This window comes from Falco cherrug, chromosome 3 (assembly GCF_023634085.1).
Source record: "Falco cherrug isolate bFalChe1 chromosome 3, bFalChe1.pri, whole genome shotgun sequence".
Lineage (NCBI taxonomy): Eukaryota > Metazoa > Chordata > Aves > Falconiformes > Falconidae > Falco > Falco cherrug.
Window position 1 is genome coordinate 114,047,276 of NC_073699.1, and position 15,387 is coordinate 114,062,662.

Consider the following 15,387-nt stretch of genomic DNA (forward strand, 5'->3'; position numbering starts at 1 on the left):
ACCTGGGCATCCAAGGGAGCACTGGAGAGGATTTGGACACTGAAGAAAAAAAGATCCACATCACTTGGTACTATAGAAATGCTCTGCTACATCAGCAGCCCAGGAATCCGCTGAAAACCCACAAGAGCCTGCAAAGAACAGTGCCTTTTCAGCTGCATTCAGGGGAACTAGCATTTGTGAATCAGCACGATTACAGCAAGAAAACATCTGATTTAAATCTATCTTCCTCCTGCCAGGAAAGTGAAGCCTTCCCCTGGGGCAACAGGATGAAATGGCTGTGCTCCTCCTCCCCTTTCCAGGACACACTGGCCTTCTCTAAGTAGTGGAGGTGCCAGACGAGGCTTCCCTTTCACCCAGGGGTGGCTGGCTCTGGGCTGGGGCTCTGGGCAGGACGCCCGGGTATCAGCTACACCGGCGGGCAGGTCTCCGTGCTGGGACCCCGCGCAGTGCCTCCCTAGCCAGAGTCACAGCACAGCTTGCTCTTGAAGTTCAACTGCATAATCTCAGCTCACAAATCTCAAACAGATTATAGTTAAAATGCAGCTCTATAAAGTCTATGTTATTAAGCAACTCAGTACTATGGTGATAGTAACTATGGAAATGCAACTCAGGGAGTAAATGTGGATCAGTGGAGACTTTCGTAAGGCCTGACGCTTTCAGGACCCTGCATAGTATTGGGTGATTCCATCTTCTCACCTTAAAAGGGCTTTGGCTGTTCATCTGTTTTGAAGTCCTGGCCTTGTTTGGATGATACACACACACTCACAAAAAGACAGTCAGAGTGAACGTTTAAGACTGATGGTTTCACACTACAGAAAATTGACTACAGCTTTAAAACTTCACTCACCAAGAGGGCAGGATCAAAACCAGAATGACCACCAATCTTTGAAAGAAATTAGACACCTTTATTAAAAACCATTTATTTTTTATAAATATAATTCTCTATTCATTACACAACATGAAAGGAATCACAAAACTTTATTCAAGGTAAAGTAAGATTTTACAACTTGATTTATAAAAATTGAAGTAAAAAAATCAGTTACTTCCAGTGTTAGTTTTCTATAAAACATATAAATAATCGTACCTCTGAATTCTAGGAATGCACTTGACATTGCAAAAAAAATAACAAAACCAGCATCAATATCACTTATGGGAGACACAGACTATAAGAAATTACTCCATGGAATTGCTTTTGCAAAGAAAAGTTAATACAAGCTCTCAAGAAGGTGCATAGCTCCTATTAATAGCTTTCACAAAACAAAAATAGCACAGCTCCCTTGGCCTGTAGCCCAGTGGATTTCTACCATTCTTCCTTATCAGATCTGCTCCTCGATTAACCCTTCTTCCCATCCGCAGTATCCCTCTTGCCAGTCACAAATTTTACATATTTAAAAATACTTGTTTTTCATTTGGCAAATGCTAAGTACTAAAGAGTCTAACAGGAATTGTCTGTGTAAAAAGAAAACACAGTTCTAAAAAAACCCTCCAAACGACCCAGACAGCTATATTCACTGAAGAAAACGTATGTAAGCTTTTACTGGATTTTAATAAAATCTAGGATGAATTTTAGGATGATCTATTAAGAGATTTTGCAAATGAACTCTATTTTCAGCTGGAAAGAACAGCAGCTCTTTGGGGAAAAAACCCACATGCTTATTTAAAAGTGCACATAAACCTCTCTAAAATCAGTGTTTATTTCAAAAGGTCCCAGCCAAATATTAACAAGAAAGTGTGCAGAAATAAGAAAACACCAATGCCACAGTCATCTGTAAAGCAGTAATAAATTCTGTCATTCATAACAACACACTTCTTCTCACAGAGGTCAATTTTTCATTAAAACCTGTTCCCTCATACCAAATGCAAAAGAACTGGAATGAAGCTAACATGGCTATTTTTGTTTAAAAATGAAAAATTATGTTTGAATTTATGGACACACCAGACCTAAAACGTCTGCACAGCTTTTTCAGCCACTGTGGTATATTTTGGAAGCCAGTGTTTGCTAGCACCCATCTATGAAGAGAGTTATTCCAGAAGAGTTATTCCAGTTAAGTCCTAGGAGTATGCTCTTACTCCAGACTCCGCTGTCAGCATATCCTCTTGACAAGCAAGTCCTGCAGCAAGGAACTGCAGTGCTCACCTTCCTTCCACTTTTTAAGGCTACTCTCTTCCCCTGTGATTTATTTCACCCTTTGGTGTTTGTGCTGGTAGGTAAGCCTGCCTGTAACCACGGAACAGGTGGGAGCAAACTTATTCACGAATGCCCACAAACGATGGATAACCAGCCATCCCAGTTGTGAAACCAGACCAGTTAAGGCACTTGTACTCTTCTGGGTTTGAGCTTTTGAGAAAGCTACACCATAACAACTCCCCTCCTTTCCCATGCAAAAGCAAAGTAACATGCACCAGTGCAACTCAGCTCAGCTTAGTCAAATACAGTATGTAAATGCAGCTTTTCTGGACCATCTGCAAGGTGGAGGAGAATGCCTGCCAGAAATCGCAGCCAGTCCCTGAGAACGTGGCCTTTTCCTGCTGCACATAGCTCTGCCAGGTTGTGCTCGCTGGCTCTGTTTGCCTAGGGACTGCTGATGAGTAACAGGCTCTAGAGCTTGCCCCATGCACTTTTATCTGTGCAATTAGCAGAAGACAATAATTCTGATTGCTGCATTAAGAGAAGCATTATGCTGAAAGGCAACAGCTCGGGAATCTGGGAGCACAGGCTGCGCAGACCTCCTGCCTCCCTTCACATGCTGCTGGACCATAGCACCCACCCGCACCTTCGTCCCTGGGGTTCAGCAGATCCCTGTGCAGGGAAGGACATGAAGCCAATGCCTGTCGCCCAGCCTTCTAAAGCAAAGTCTCCATCCTTCCCTAGGCTGCAGACTCCCAGGTCCGACTCCTGAGGATCCTATTTTTCCCTTGGGAGGCTGTGCAGGGTGGCCTGGCCTGGCACAGCCTCGGCCCAGCCCTGCTGAGAGAACAGCACACAACTTGCTGCTGCTTCTCAGGGTCGGGGATGCCACCTCCTGCCGGCACTGGGTCCCTGCCAAGCCCTCAGCCTTTGCATCACCTCAGACCTCGCCATCTCCACCCAGTCACCCACACACAGCTACCTCTCTGTGGAAACAGGGCCAGCATCCACAGGGACTGGGAGAAATCCCCCCCCCCCTCAAAAGTGGCCTCTGCTCCCATGAGGAATCCTCCTTGCTGGCAGCCAGCGTCACGTCCACCTGCCAGCTTCCTGCAGTGGGTCTGCTCCATCCCAGCGCCACCCCAGGTGAGTGGGTTTGGCTCACGCCTCCACACGGACCACCAGCCCAGGTTCTCCCACCTTGTGCTGTCTTGATTTCCCTACCAAACGCTGCGCTCTGGTGTGCAGTTGTATATTGCCCATTAGAGAAGATCACAGAGCATTTGCGGTACTCATGAAAGGACAGACACTCCCATGCATGGCAGCATTCCGGGAAGGTGAAAAGCAGGAGGGGGAAGAGTGGGGTCTCTAGGTAGGACTGGATGTCTCCAACCCTTCCTGTGAGCAACAGAACTATACATTCCTGTAAGTGCTTAATGGTGTCCTGTCACAAATGCAATTTGCTAGTTCTGCATGCTAAAGGGATATGTACAAGAGAAAACTCCCTCCCCTTCTAAGTCAGTGTCCTTGAGTTCAAACCCCACCACCACCATCCGCAAACATGAAATGACCGATGATAGTTTATAAAGCTGCCTCCTACAGAAATTTTATAAGCCAGTGAATGACACTGCAAGCTTCGATTCTGAGGACAGAAATAAGTTCATTTCAGAGAATCAGACAGAGAATTGTTTCTTTGCTAGCTAAACCCAAACAACTCCTCTGAACATCAAGCTTTTCCCTCAGTAGATTATTGCAATGCAGGCAAATAACAGCTCTGTGAATTGTCATATTCCTCGCCCTGCCCCCATTATTCTAACAGCCTAAAAAGTGAAGCATCTTCCTTCTCCATCCCCCATGGTATCAGCTATCCACTTAATGAAAGCTGCAAATTACTGCTGATAAACTCAGCCTCTGCTGCTGGGCAATTTGCAAAGACGAGGGACTGCAGTGAGCTCACAAATCGGTGTCAGCATTTAGGGGCCACACGGCACAACAGCAAGCGGGTGTCTACGCTTCCAGGACAGCACAGCCACAGCCAGTGGCTGGCTGACACCAAATGGGCTGCACATGTCAGACTGCAGACCCACGTCCAAAGAACCATCATTTTACTGAGATGACGACACTGACCCAGCCAGACTGAGCAGGGCAGAGGATGTACATGTTATTACTGTCTCCTAGCCTGAGAATTAAAAAAAAAAAAAAAAATTAAATTTGGCAGGCACTTAATTTAACAAGTCTCCTGTAGTGCCCACGAGGTAGTTAAATACTAATAACGAGACAGGCCTGACAGGGAAAACTGAGGCACTTCAAGGTGAGGTAATTTGTCCAAAGTCACAGTCAGAACCCCTAGCAGAGCCAGAAATGCAGCACTGGGCTCTTGGCTCCTACTTAGCTCTGAACACTGAGCCGAGCCCCTTTCCAGGCTCAAATGGCAGAGGCACTGCAGGCCATGGATCTCCCAGGAGGTCAGAAAAGTCTGTCAGAGATGAAGCTGCTGCTGGCAACAGAAAAACATGGACATTGTGTAGGAAAATCCAGGCTGTAAGGGCCATGCACACAGGGGAGGAGGGACACTGCGAAGGCATCACCCAAGCAGAGCTTCATAATCCACATACCACACCAGCTGGCCAGAGCTGGGGCTGACACCCGAGATCGGCCATTTCCTCGGCTTATGGCCCACCCTGCTGATCAGGGTGGTGATGTCGTGCTTACCCTTCCCCAAAATCAGGACAAACACCTCTCTGGCCTTGTTGATGAGCGGTAGGCTAAGGCTCATCCTTTGGTGAGGTTTGACAGGGCTTTCAGTCAGCACCACAGCCTGAGCCCCTTCCAAGCCATTTTCAGACTGGGGGAAGAGCGAGGCAGTGTGCCCATCAGTGCCCACCCCCAGCAGCACCAGGTCAAAGCTGGCATTGGCCACCAAGGCCACTATCTCCTTGGCATACAGCTCCGTGCCTCTGTCCTCTTCCACACAGAGCCGCCGGTTCAAGTGCACAGGCATGGGGTGGATGTTGAAGTAGGGCACCCTGACACTCTGGAGGAGGTGGTTGTGCAAGCTGAAGAAGTTGGACTCTGTGTCAGTGAGAGGGACACAGCGCTCATCTACCAGCCAGATGTGGGTGTGCTTCCAGGGGAAGGCATAATGGTGTCTTGCCAGCCGCTGGAACAGGACTACCGGGCTCGAGCCACCCGAGACGGCCAGGTGGAACTGCCCAGACCGTGCCACAGTCCTGCTTGCTGTCTTCTCAATGTCAGAAGCCAGCTGGGAAATCAGGTCCTCAGACCATGCTGAGACCAGGGGACTGTGCCGAAATTTGGACTGGATTGTCCTGTAATCGTTTGGCATCAGCCTGCTGGGTTTCAGCAGTTCCACTGGCTCTGCCAGTGTGAAAGCCACCTCCCCACTCACCATTTCAAAGTCTAAGAGGTGCTGGTTCTCCATGCCACCAGGGTAGAGGCGCAGCGGCTGGTGGGAAATGCTGTTCAGCAGTGGCGTCCAGAACGCCCAAGAGGCCAGCAGGTTCTCGGTAGTAATGAAGAAGTCCTTCCTGCCATGGTAGATGTTGGAGATGAGGACAGAGTATGCATCTCTCTCTTTCACAGGGCTGTACACATAGTAGTCAGACAACGGTTGTCCAAAAATGTGCAGCTCTGACTGACCCACTGCTTCTCTCCAGCTGCCTTCTGGCATGATGGGCCTGAACAGGTTCCTGCTCACAAGCACTGCGGGGGTGTTGAGTGCGCCGTGCCCGATGTAAAAGATGATCTGCTTGGCTTTACATTGGCTGTGCCCTGCCACCCTCAAAGTCTCCTTCTGGGTGCAGTAGGCCCGGTTCCTGAAGAGGACACGGACATAACCTACCCGCTCATCCAGAGCTTTCCCAGAAGTGAGGAGGAAAGGGACCCCTTCCCAGCGCAGGCTGCCGCTGTGAATCAGCACACCTGAAACGACACTGATCTCAGCTACCAAAACAGCAAGGAGATTTGAGGGGATCTCTGTCACCTAGCTATCGTTTTCCTTCCATAGCTCCCAGAAATCTTGGCATCCAATGTGTCTCTTGCTCCACATTCAGCCCTTTCATGATATCACTGGACCAACTGCTCTCCAGCTACCCTGCTATGCTTCCTCCCAGGTATCTACTTCATTAGACTCCTTTCATCTTGCAGGAAACCAGTTTCTGAGCGTGAATATCATTCTGATAAAATCTTTACTGCTCAGAAGACACAGCACGGCCAGAGATACTAATCACAGAGAACCGCCAGTGCTTTACCCCTTGGATGCAGAGAGCAAATCGACTTTATGAAAAGGCAAAAGAGTTTGCAGGCCACTTCTAAAAATAACGCAGAGATCTTATCAAGAATAATGTGACTTAGCTCTTATGCAATGCTTCCAATTCAATGGGTCATTAGTTAACTAACATGACAACAGCGTTATTTTGTTAGCTCCCAGTTACCATGCTGCTGGATGCCTGGAGACATCCCTGTGTCAGCAGTGAGGTCCAGAGTCATGGAGCTGGTACCAGCATGCAAGGACTCACACCTCCTGCTCTCCTCAGCTCTAGCCTACTCCCCTTTCCAGGGCCCAAACCAAACTCTCACCTGCAAAGGTTGGTGTTGTGCTGATGTAGTCACGTGCCTTCTGCAATTCCTCCTGGACCTGGCTGGCATATGCCTGATACTGGCCCAACACGGCACTGTTTTTCTCCAGACCCCACAATGACTGGAAGGCCTGCAGCTTGCACTGCAAAACCTCTTCAGCCCTGCTCACATTGGCTGGGAGCTCCATGATCAGGAACATCAGGGCCTCCGTGAGATGATTTTGCAGCACATCCCGGATGACTCCATACTGTTCGTAGAAGCTGGTGCGGCCTGAGGACAAAGAGGAGGTAAGGTGCCAGTAAACCCATGTGGTTTTCTTGCAGCCCTGCACTCAGCATGTATAATGTGCGTGCTGGGAGAACAAAGAGCACAAGCCCCAACTGGTTTGCACCAAGCCCCTCTTCTCCTGGCCCAACAATTAGCTTGGAGCTATCAGGCTCAGAGAAGTTGCGGATGTCCCATCACTGGACATGTTCAAGGTCTGCCTGGATGAGGCTTTGCGCAACCTGACCTCATGAAAGATGCCCCGGCTCATGGCAGGGGGTTTGGACTAGATGAACTTCAAAGGTCCCTTCCAATGAAAACCATTCTACGATTTCATGATTCTAAGCCTTCTCCCTCCCTGCAGAGGGGCTTCCAAAAAGTCCGTGCTACTACAGTAAAGATAAAAGGTTCCCCACAGGATTGCTTGTCCTCCACAGAGCCAGACATAACCCTACTTTTGGGTGCTTACAGAGCCGAAACCCAGCAGGAGTAATGCTCTCGCCTGATACTTCCCGAGTGCACACAGCAGGAGGCAGCTTTGCTTTCTGGGATTGCTTGTGCTTTCAGAAGCTGCAGTCGGTGACCAGCAGCAATATCCAGCTCAAACCTCCCACATACAGCATGATGCAGGGTCCCTGTAATAACCCTCACCCTGACACTCCTGTCCCACAGGTCACAGCACCTCAGCCTGGGACTCCACACCCTGTCCAGTTCTACAGAAAAGCTTTGATAGAGTAGCTGGAAAGTGGCATCAGAGCAGGGACCCCAGCAGCTCTATAGCTACACACCAGGCCCGCAGAAGGAGCTGAAGCTGGGCCCTGGCAATGAGCACTGCCCTTCACTGTCTCTTTTCCCCTGGTTTTCATGTCCTCAGGAGGCTCTGGCTGAGCCATGCCCTTGAGAGACAAAATTTCATGCACAAAGCTTTGCTTCTCTTTCCCTGCCTGACTCCTCATGCAGGTGGGAACAGGGGAAAAAAGGACCATGCACTTATAAAGGGACTCAAACAGATGCCCTTCAGTAGTCCAGCAGCAGCAGGCTGCACACTGCAGACTACATCACAGCCATAGGCTTCCCCTATTGATTGATACATTTATCTCCCTTGCTGTAATCCAAAGGCACATTCATTAACGTAATCAATGCTGCAGACTTGCTGGGAGCCAGGCTGCCAGCTGAAGCCGCGCAGGGAAAAGAAGATATCAAATGAAAAATTACGGAGTTTCTCAGAGTGGGGAGCATACAGGGTGCAGCTGGGCTACACACAGACAACACTGTTCTCCTTAAACCTCTCTGCAGTGCATCCCTCTCCCACAAACAGGCACAGGTGAGGTCTGGGCTACCAAACCAAAGATCACTCCAAATTTGATAAAGTTGCATTAGCTGAGTTTGTCGTGCCTGAGGAAGGAAGGGAGGGAGGGAGGAGGAAGATAGGAGAGGAGGTAAAGCAAGTGGAGAAGCAATCCTGATGTTGCAGAACTGAGGGCACCTGACATCCCAAGAAGTGCTGTGGGTGGCAGTCCAGCCCAGGGTGCTTTATGCTGAGCACTGCAGAGTGGATGCTGCAGCATTGCAGGGAGAGATTGCAGCCGTGTCCTTCAGCAGGAGACCCATGCTAGCAACTCTGGGCTTGGATTTTCTCTCTGCAATGCTCTTACTTACAGAGAGGAAGGAAAAGAAACAGGCAAACACAAGAGTGACCTAGGTACCTGGACTGACACCGACTAGCTGATATGAGTAACAGCCAGGCAAGAGATGCAAGAGCATCTTCCAGAGGATAGTACAAATGTATACTCAGTGTGAGCTTGGCAGCTAACAGGACAGGAATACAGAAGGGTTGCTGTTACAACCAGATGACTGCAGCACTGAACTGAAATGGCCTTAGATTGCATTAATTCCAAATCCAGTGCCTTTTATCAAGATTTGTGATAGAAAGTTAGGTGCACAATGCCCCCAAAGCTCTGCAGCAAAAAAAGGTGGGGGATTCTGCCCCTGCTCCCAGCTGAACTGCAATGGGAATCTTTGCTTGGAAGCAGCAACACTACCTGGAAGTGAGTCAGTCCCTGGCATAGGAAGTGTACGGCAGTCCCTCTGTATTGCCAGGGAGCAACGTATTATTCATTGGCTTTTTTTTTGTTCCTGCACCAGCTCTACCTCAAGGGCCACTTTCACAGTTAATGAACCTGCCAGTTCTCCTTCTCACTCACTCACCATAGCTCTGCACACTCGCCTCACCAACCTTTAGCATCCACAGTTTCCTTCAAGACAACCTCCACTCTTTCCACATGATGTCGGTTCCAAATCGGATCCAGAAACTGTCGGTTCTGATCTCGAAAAGGCAGGATATGGGCTACAGCCTGTGAAGGGAAAAATCAAAGACCCAACAAAAACTCACCAGTTTCCACAGTACCTCTGCCTCACTGACACATCCAGCACTGGGATGCAGCCAGCTCTGGAATGCCAGCAGACATGCCACACAGTAGACAGCAGAGCTGGGTCAGAGAAGAGAAAATCAGCAAGAGAGCCTGCAGTGAGGTACAACAGCATCTCCAATGACTCTACAGAGCAGACATTAAAGGTCTTTCTGAGGCATTTTGAGGTTTCATGTGAAAAAAGGCTGAACTACAAAGTACAAGGCACTCAGTTTATACCTGTCAGAGGACAAAGGGCTGAGTCAGACCATCCTAGGACTAACATACAGTTCCAAAGTGCTGAAATACATCAGATGAGATGCTTACACCACTAAAGCCATCTGTTTGGGGTTTTTTTGGGGGGTGGGGGGTGGGGGGGTGGGAGTGGGAGTGGGGAGTGAATAGAGAGAAGAAACCACCCTCTCTTAGTAGAGGTGCTCTCCTTGCAGCTGAACATGCAACCTTCTGAGTAAAATCTGGCTACAGTGCCATAGCTGGAACAGGCTATTTTCAAAATGTGGCATCTCATTCCTCCTCTAAAACAAGGATGGCATGTCCTTTAACACACTCCCTCTGGGACAATGCAGCTCCACATCCTCAGCTTTCCCTGCAGCAGCCAGTGCTCCATGCCCTGAGTGGAGCACAGGGCAGGACGAAACCTTCTCCTAAACATCCCGCAAAACTAACATCCCATCAGCTCCGTATCATATCAAATTAAAAACCACTTCTAGAAGCCACAGCTAAGCAGAGAGGCCTGGGTGTAATGAGATGGGAGAACTGTGAGAAAGAAAGGGCACTGCTTACTCAGCGAAATCAAAGCCCTGACCTTGGTGAGAAGACCAGATGAATTCTGCATCTCTCCTCCACGCGCACACACAGTCCACCACTAAACCCGAGCCTCCCTCTGGAGAGGGGATCCTCACACTCTGTCGGGAGAAAGCCCTGCTTCAGCCTGCACATTTCCTCTGCTCTGCAAGATGATGGACAGCAGCACAGGACAGGACAAGAATAACAGTACAGGACTCCATAAGCAAATGAAGGCTCGGGAACGCGCTCAGCAGCTCTGCCTGAATTTGAGAAGGGAACACTCTCATTTGATGCAGAGCTAACGTCCAACATCTCCCAGCCATTAAGTCCCTCAAGCTGGCAGGGGGCTCTGCACTGCAAGCTGCTCACCTGTTTGCCAAGGTAGTGGTCCACCCGGTACATCTCCTCTTCTTTGAAGAAGCTCGACAGCTCTGCAGCCAGCTGCTGGGCTGACTCCAGGTCATGGCCAAACGGTTTCTCCAGCACCACACGCAACCAGGCTCCTGGCGGCGGTCTGCAGCTGCTGTTGATGTGGCGGGCAATCTCTGTGTAGGCAAACGGTGGTACTGAGAAGTAGAAGATCCTTCCAGCCTCCTTCAGCCCCTCCTGGCGAAGCAGCATCTCAATCTCTCTGTTCAGCGCGGTATAGTTTTCGGCAGTCTTCAGCTGGTGGTATTGGCTCAGCTTCAGGAACTGGTCCTTGAGCACAGCACACCTGTTGGGAGATTCATCAGGGGGACAGGCCAGCGTCTTCAGCACATCAAACATCAGCCTCTGTCCTGGTTCCAGAGCTCTCAGTGCAGCCCCATGGAAAGTGAAGCTGTGGCCACTGCTCACTTGGTCCATGTAGAGTTGGAACAAACCCTGCCACAAATACTTCCTGGCCAAGTCACCTGTGGCTCCCAGCAAGACCACCGAGATGTGGCCCTGGGACACTTCAGCCAGTGATGGCAAGGCTCCCGTGAACAACACTGTAAACAGGACTCTTCTCAGCATCTTGGGAGAGAAGTAGACCCCAGAACACTAGAGGAAAACAATAAAAAAGAAAAACTGTCAATCCATGTTATATCACTACAAGACACTATGCAACGTACCTGCTTTCCCATGGCTGAAAAACCAGGGACTCCAGCCTGGATCCTCCACCCAGCAGTCTCTCCTCCCTCCATGATGTGAAACATGGCAGTAACGGGCTCTGGAAAAGCCCACAGCCTGCTCATGCACACCAGAAGTGGAAGAGGGCATGTGCCTAAGGTCGTTGTAGCATAAGCATTGTTCCCACAGCTGAGTCAATGAGGGGTGTCAACACTTTTAGCCTGTGAAGCTGAAGCCTATTTTAATACAAATTTCAGAGCTGACTACAAATGGACACGTGTGCCTGCAAATTAAGCACTGCTTTCAACAACCTCCCGTTTGGGACTTTGCTCAAATGGTATTATGCTGTCTTGGCATTGCTTCATGTCAATATTGTCATAGCAGCTCAGAGACAAGCACAACCCCTGGCAGTTTCAGTACACAGGCTATTCTTTAATACACTGCCCTTTAGTGACTCTTGTGTACCACAGTTCTCATGGATGGAGCCGAATTAGCTTCTAATGAGCTACTGGGAGACAAATGGTCTGATAAAACAACATGGGGAAGAAGTTTAGTCCTTAAAATTGAGTCTAGACGTGAGCCAGCCTAGATACTGCCTCACGACAGTTGTGCATGCAGCCAGGAGACAACGTGAGGTTTGTGTTCTGCCTACTGCAGCTTTCTATCAATGAGGAGCACATGCCAGCACCCGTCCTGGCCTTCTCCATTCTGACCACTGCAGCCAGTAACAGCTGGCCTCCCTGACCAAAAAGCCCCTTTGCTTATTCTTATTTCCCTAATCCAAACCAAAGTTGTTTTTAAAAAAATGACGGAAATGAGACATTTAGTTCTTATACCTAGAAACACGGCAATGACTTTACATCTCAAGAGAGACAATCTGGAACAAGTGAATAAACCATTGAGCTGTTCTCATTACCTCAAGTATTATTTCAGAAGCTCTTACACCAGCTATCTTATTCTCTTAATTTCATTTTCTGAAGTCGTGTTTAGTTGGAGCACAGACTTAACTCCTTCAAAAACTTTTGGTTCTGGTTAATGAATTTGTAACTTCTCATTTTACCTGTGTAGGAAAACAAGCCATTTTTTGACAGTAAGAGGAAAAGGTACATGGCTTTTCTATAACCGTGCAGTTGCAGTCATATGATTACACTGTTTTAAAATGGCAGTTTCATGACCATGTAACTGAGAAATGGATCTTGGATATGAGAATGAACACGATCATCTTAACCTTCTGCAGGCAGAGATAAGACAGAAAAGTGTCTCATCAGATTCACACACTCACAGTCAGCTGTAAGACATATACCATTGGCTCCGTTGCTCCAGTTATAGCTCTATATATGCCCTAGGACCAAAAGCTGTTGAATGTACCTGCCCAGTCTCACTCAGGATAGTTTTTCCTAGCCTGGAGCACAAGGCCTGGTCCTTGGCTCCCCTTGAATGGCAGAAATGAAATAAAGATGCTGTCCTAGCTCTTGACTGGTTCTCCCCCTGGAAAGCTCCCAGAAAAGCTTCCATCGCTAAACCAACACAGGATCTAAATCAGCTAAAGGATGAGGGTAACTAAATCAAAACAAGGAACGTCTGCATATCTCTCCCTATGTGCAGCTTGAACTGGTCTGTATAAATCTCACTTTTCTCTCCCGAGCAAACTCACCTGAGCAATACAGGAGCTTTACAGAGACTGCAGTGGCAAAAGCAGCTGGAAACTTGTCTTCTTCACAGCCCCTCCTGAGCACAGATCTCTCTTCTCCTGCAACAGACTGTATGGCAGACCATCTGATCAATGGTCAGGTGAGCAAGCAAGATAAGGCAGGTTGTTCCCTTTCTGGTAAATGGGAGGAAAGACCCAATTGCAGCAGAGAAAAAAGGAACGCGCCTGTGCCAGCAATGTCCCAGCACATCCCAGCTCTCAGCCCATACACGTTGGCTGTGCTAAACCTTTTGGCTGCTGCCTGTGGCAGCTCCTGCTTCCAGAGTGCCTTCCTGACTAACTCCTCTGCTTTGCACATGAGCTCAGATCGATGCTAAAGGTCTCCAACTGAGACCCTAGTGAGCATCCCCAGGAGCAGTCCCGCACTCCAACTCTTAGATGAAAGCACTTCCCCAGACTACAATCCGAGGTAGTGAGAAGGGGACAGACTTAGTAAGCCCCCCCCAAACAGCAGGACAGCACTTGTGCAATGCTGCTGTGCCTTCTGGGCACCCTGGCCTCCCTCTCAAAGGTCAGTTTGTGTAGATTCCTTGGCTTTTCCTTCCCTGTTTCCTGCATGGAAATCACACAGCAGCAGAGCATCGGTTAGCTGACCACAGCTGCAGCCCTCTCTGCTCCGCCACTGTGCAAGGAGACAGCCTCAACGTTCCCCACGGGTCACACTGCTCCCTCAAGAGACAGCCCGGTATCCGTTGCTCTTCTCTGGAGAGCTTCAACAGGGTTTATCATAGCCTGTAAATCTACCTCGAATCACCTCTCCCCAGCCTTCCGCTGTGACTGCCTCCCGTCCATCCCTTCTCGCTGTGCTGCTTAAGCTCCACATACCCACTTAAAGAATCCAGCAAATAGTGCTGGCAATTGCAGAGGGCCAGGAGTGCAGCTCCTACAGTTTTGCCTGCAGTATAAATAATCACCATTTTAAGCAGAGGCTTGGTTTTCCTTCCCCCACTGTGGGGTTATAATGCAGATGACAAAGTTTCTCAGTGCAATAAATTAATATTTACATTTGCTTGAGCAACCTTTGTTCCAAGAAAGCTAGAGAAGCTTGACATACTGCCCACTGCACCTTGGCAGGCTGCAGTTACTGCGATGCGGTAGAGACCGCAGCTGAAGAGCGGGTACCTATGGTGGAACGGGAAGGGTTTGGGTGGGTCTTTCTTTTCCACGTACCCAAGGAAAGGAATGAATAAACCAAGTAGTTTCCTGGCAGATTCAGCTACACCGTCACATGTACTTCCAGGCCAGCTGAAAACCAGTTTCACAACACTCCTAATTGCAAAATACTGTGCTACGCTGCCCAGCACAAGCACAGTAAACCCGGACGCGTTTGTTTACTGCTTTCATATCTGGCAATCGCCACCGTTCGCATTAGAGGAGAACAGCCCAGCAGCCCCCGCCGGGCAGCACACGGCGGCCGGGGCAGCCTGCAGAGGGCTCCGGGGCCCGCCCCACGCCGCGCCCTGCCGGGGCTCAACCCAGCGACGCCGCGGGCCGCGCGCCGCCCGCAGCCCCCCCGCCGCACGGAAGCGATCGGCAACGGCCGCGCCGCCGCTGCGCCCCCAGCGCGCGCCCACGGGCGGAGCCGCGGCCACCGGCAGCGCGGCCCGGGGTCCCGCCGGCCGCGCGGGAAGGGCGGAGCCGCCGGGGCTCTCGGCACGTGCGGGCGCGGGCCCGGTCCCCCCGGGCTCCCGGCGGGCGGGGCGGCGGGAGCGGGGCCCGGCCTGGCTGCACGGAACCGGCCCGGCGCCGCGCCTCCGAGCCCCGGCTGGGGAGCGTGACCGGGCCGCCGCGGGAAAGCGAGCCCCGGCTGGGGGCCGCCCCCGCTCCCACGGGCGCCGCCGGGAGGCCCCGCACCGCCCGCTGGCCGGAGCGCCGGGGGCGGGGGCAGCGACCCCTGCCCTTCGCCCCGCGGCGCACACCGCCGCCCGGGAGAAGGGGCGAGAGGGCACCGGGCGGACCGGGGGGGCTTCCCTCCGTGCGGCGGGGAGGCCGCTGCTCGCTGCTGAGCGCACCGCCCGGTCGAAGGCCGCCTGCTCCGGGCCGCGCCCGCCGCCCCCCGCCCTGTCCCCGCCGCCGCCCCCCACTCACCTCCCTCCCACCCCGGGCAGCCGCGAGTGGGGCGGCGGCGGGCGGGCCCGGCACAGCGCCCTGCCTGCCGGGGCGCTCCTCCCACCGCCGCGACAGTTTGCGTTTGGCGTCGGCTCTTGCCGCGGAGCGGCGGTCGGGAGGGGCGGAAACGGCGGGGCTCGGGGGGTCGGGGGGCGCAGGCCCTCCTGGTGGGGGACGCGGCCACCCTTGCCCAGCCCAGCCGCGCCCTGGGCACTGAGGCTCGCTGCCTTTCGATACCTGGGGGCTGCGTCAGGCGGTGCCTGCGTGCA

The 15,387-nt window shown here is 51.1% G+C and overlaps 1 protein-coding gene across 3 annotated transcripts; it reads right to left on the minus strand.

The window, feature by feature from the left end:
- Nucleotides 1–961: 961 nt before the first annotated feature.
- H6PD (hexose-6-phosphate dehydrogenase/glucose 1-dehydrogenase) lies at nucleotides 962–15,182 on the minus strand. Of its 3 annotated transcripts, none has more exons than XM_055705160.1 (6): nucleotides 15,098–15,182; nucleotides 12,953–13,058; nucleotides 10,576–11,229; nucleotides 9,228–9,345; nucleotides 6,728–6,997; nucleotides 962–6,070 (listed from the first exon to the last, which is right to left on the minus strand). In XM_055705160.1, exons 3-6 carry the CDS (start codon nucleotides 11,200–11,202, stop codon nucleotides 4,713–4,715), a joined length of 2,373 nt encoding a protein of 790 aa, XP_055561135.1. In that variant the 5' UTR covers nucleotides 11,203–11,229; nucleotides 12,953–13,058; nucleotides 15,098–15,182; the 3' UTR covers nucleotides 962–4,712. The 3 variants fall into 3 exon arrangements, with proteins under 3 accessions (XP_055561135.1, XP_055561136.1, XP_027658053.2); XM_055705161.1 differs by having other exon boundaries at nucleotides 10,576–12,358; XM_027802252.2 differs by lacking the exon at nucleotides 15,098–15,182 and adding an exon at nucleotides 13,835–13,933.
- Between the last annotated feature and the right edge of the window lie 205 nt (nucleotides 15,183–15,387).

Bases quoted from the DNA above. Each gene is read 5' to 3' on its own strand.
- H6PD (XM_055705160.1), bottom strand. From the start codon at position 11,202: ATGCTGAGAAGAGTCCTGTTTACAGTGTTGTTCACGGGAGCCTTGCCA. The intron at 9,346-10,575 runs GTGAGCAGCTTG...TTCCCTTCACAG, and splicing joins ACCACTACCTTGGCAAACAG to GCTGTAGCCCATATCCTGCC. The intron at 6,071-6,727 runs GTGAGAGTTTGG...GTGTCGTTTCAG, and splicing joins CACAACACCAACCTTTGCAG to GTGTGCTGATTCACAGCGGC.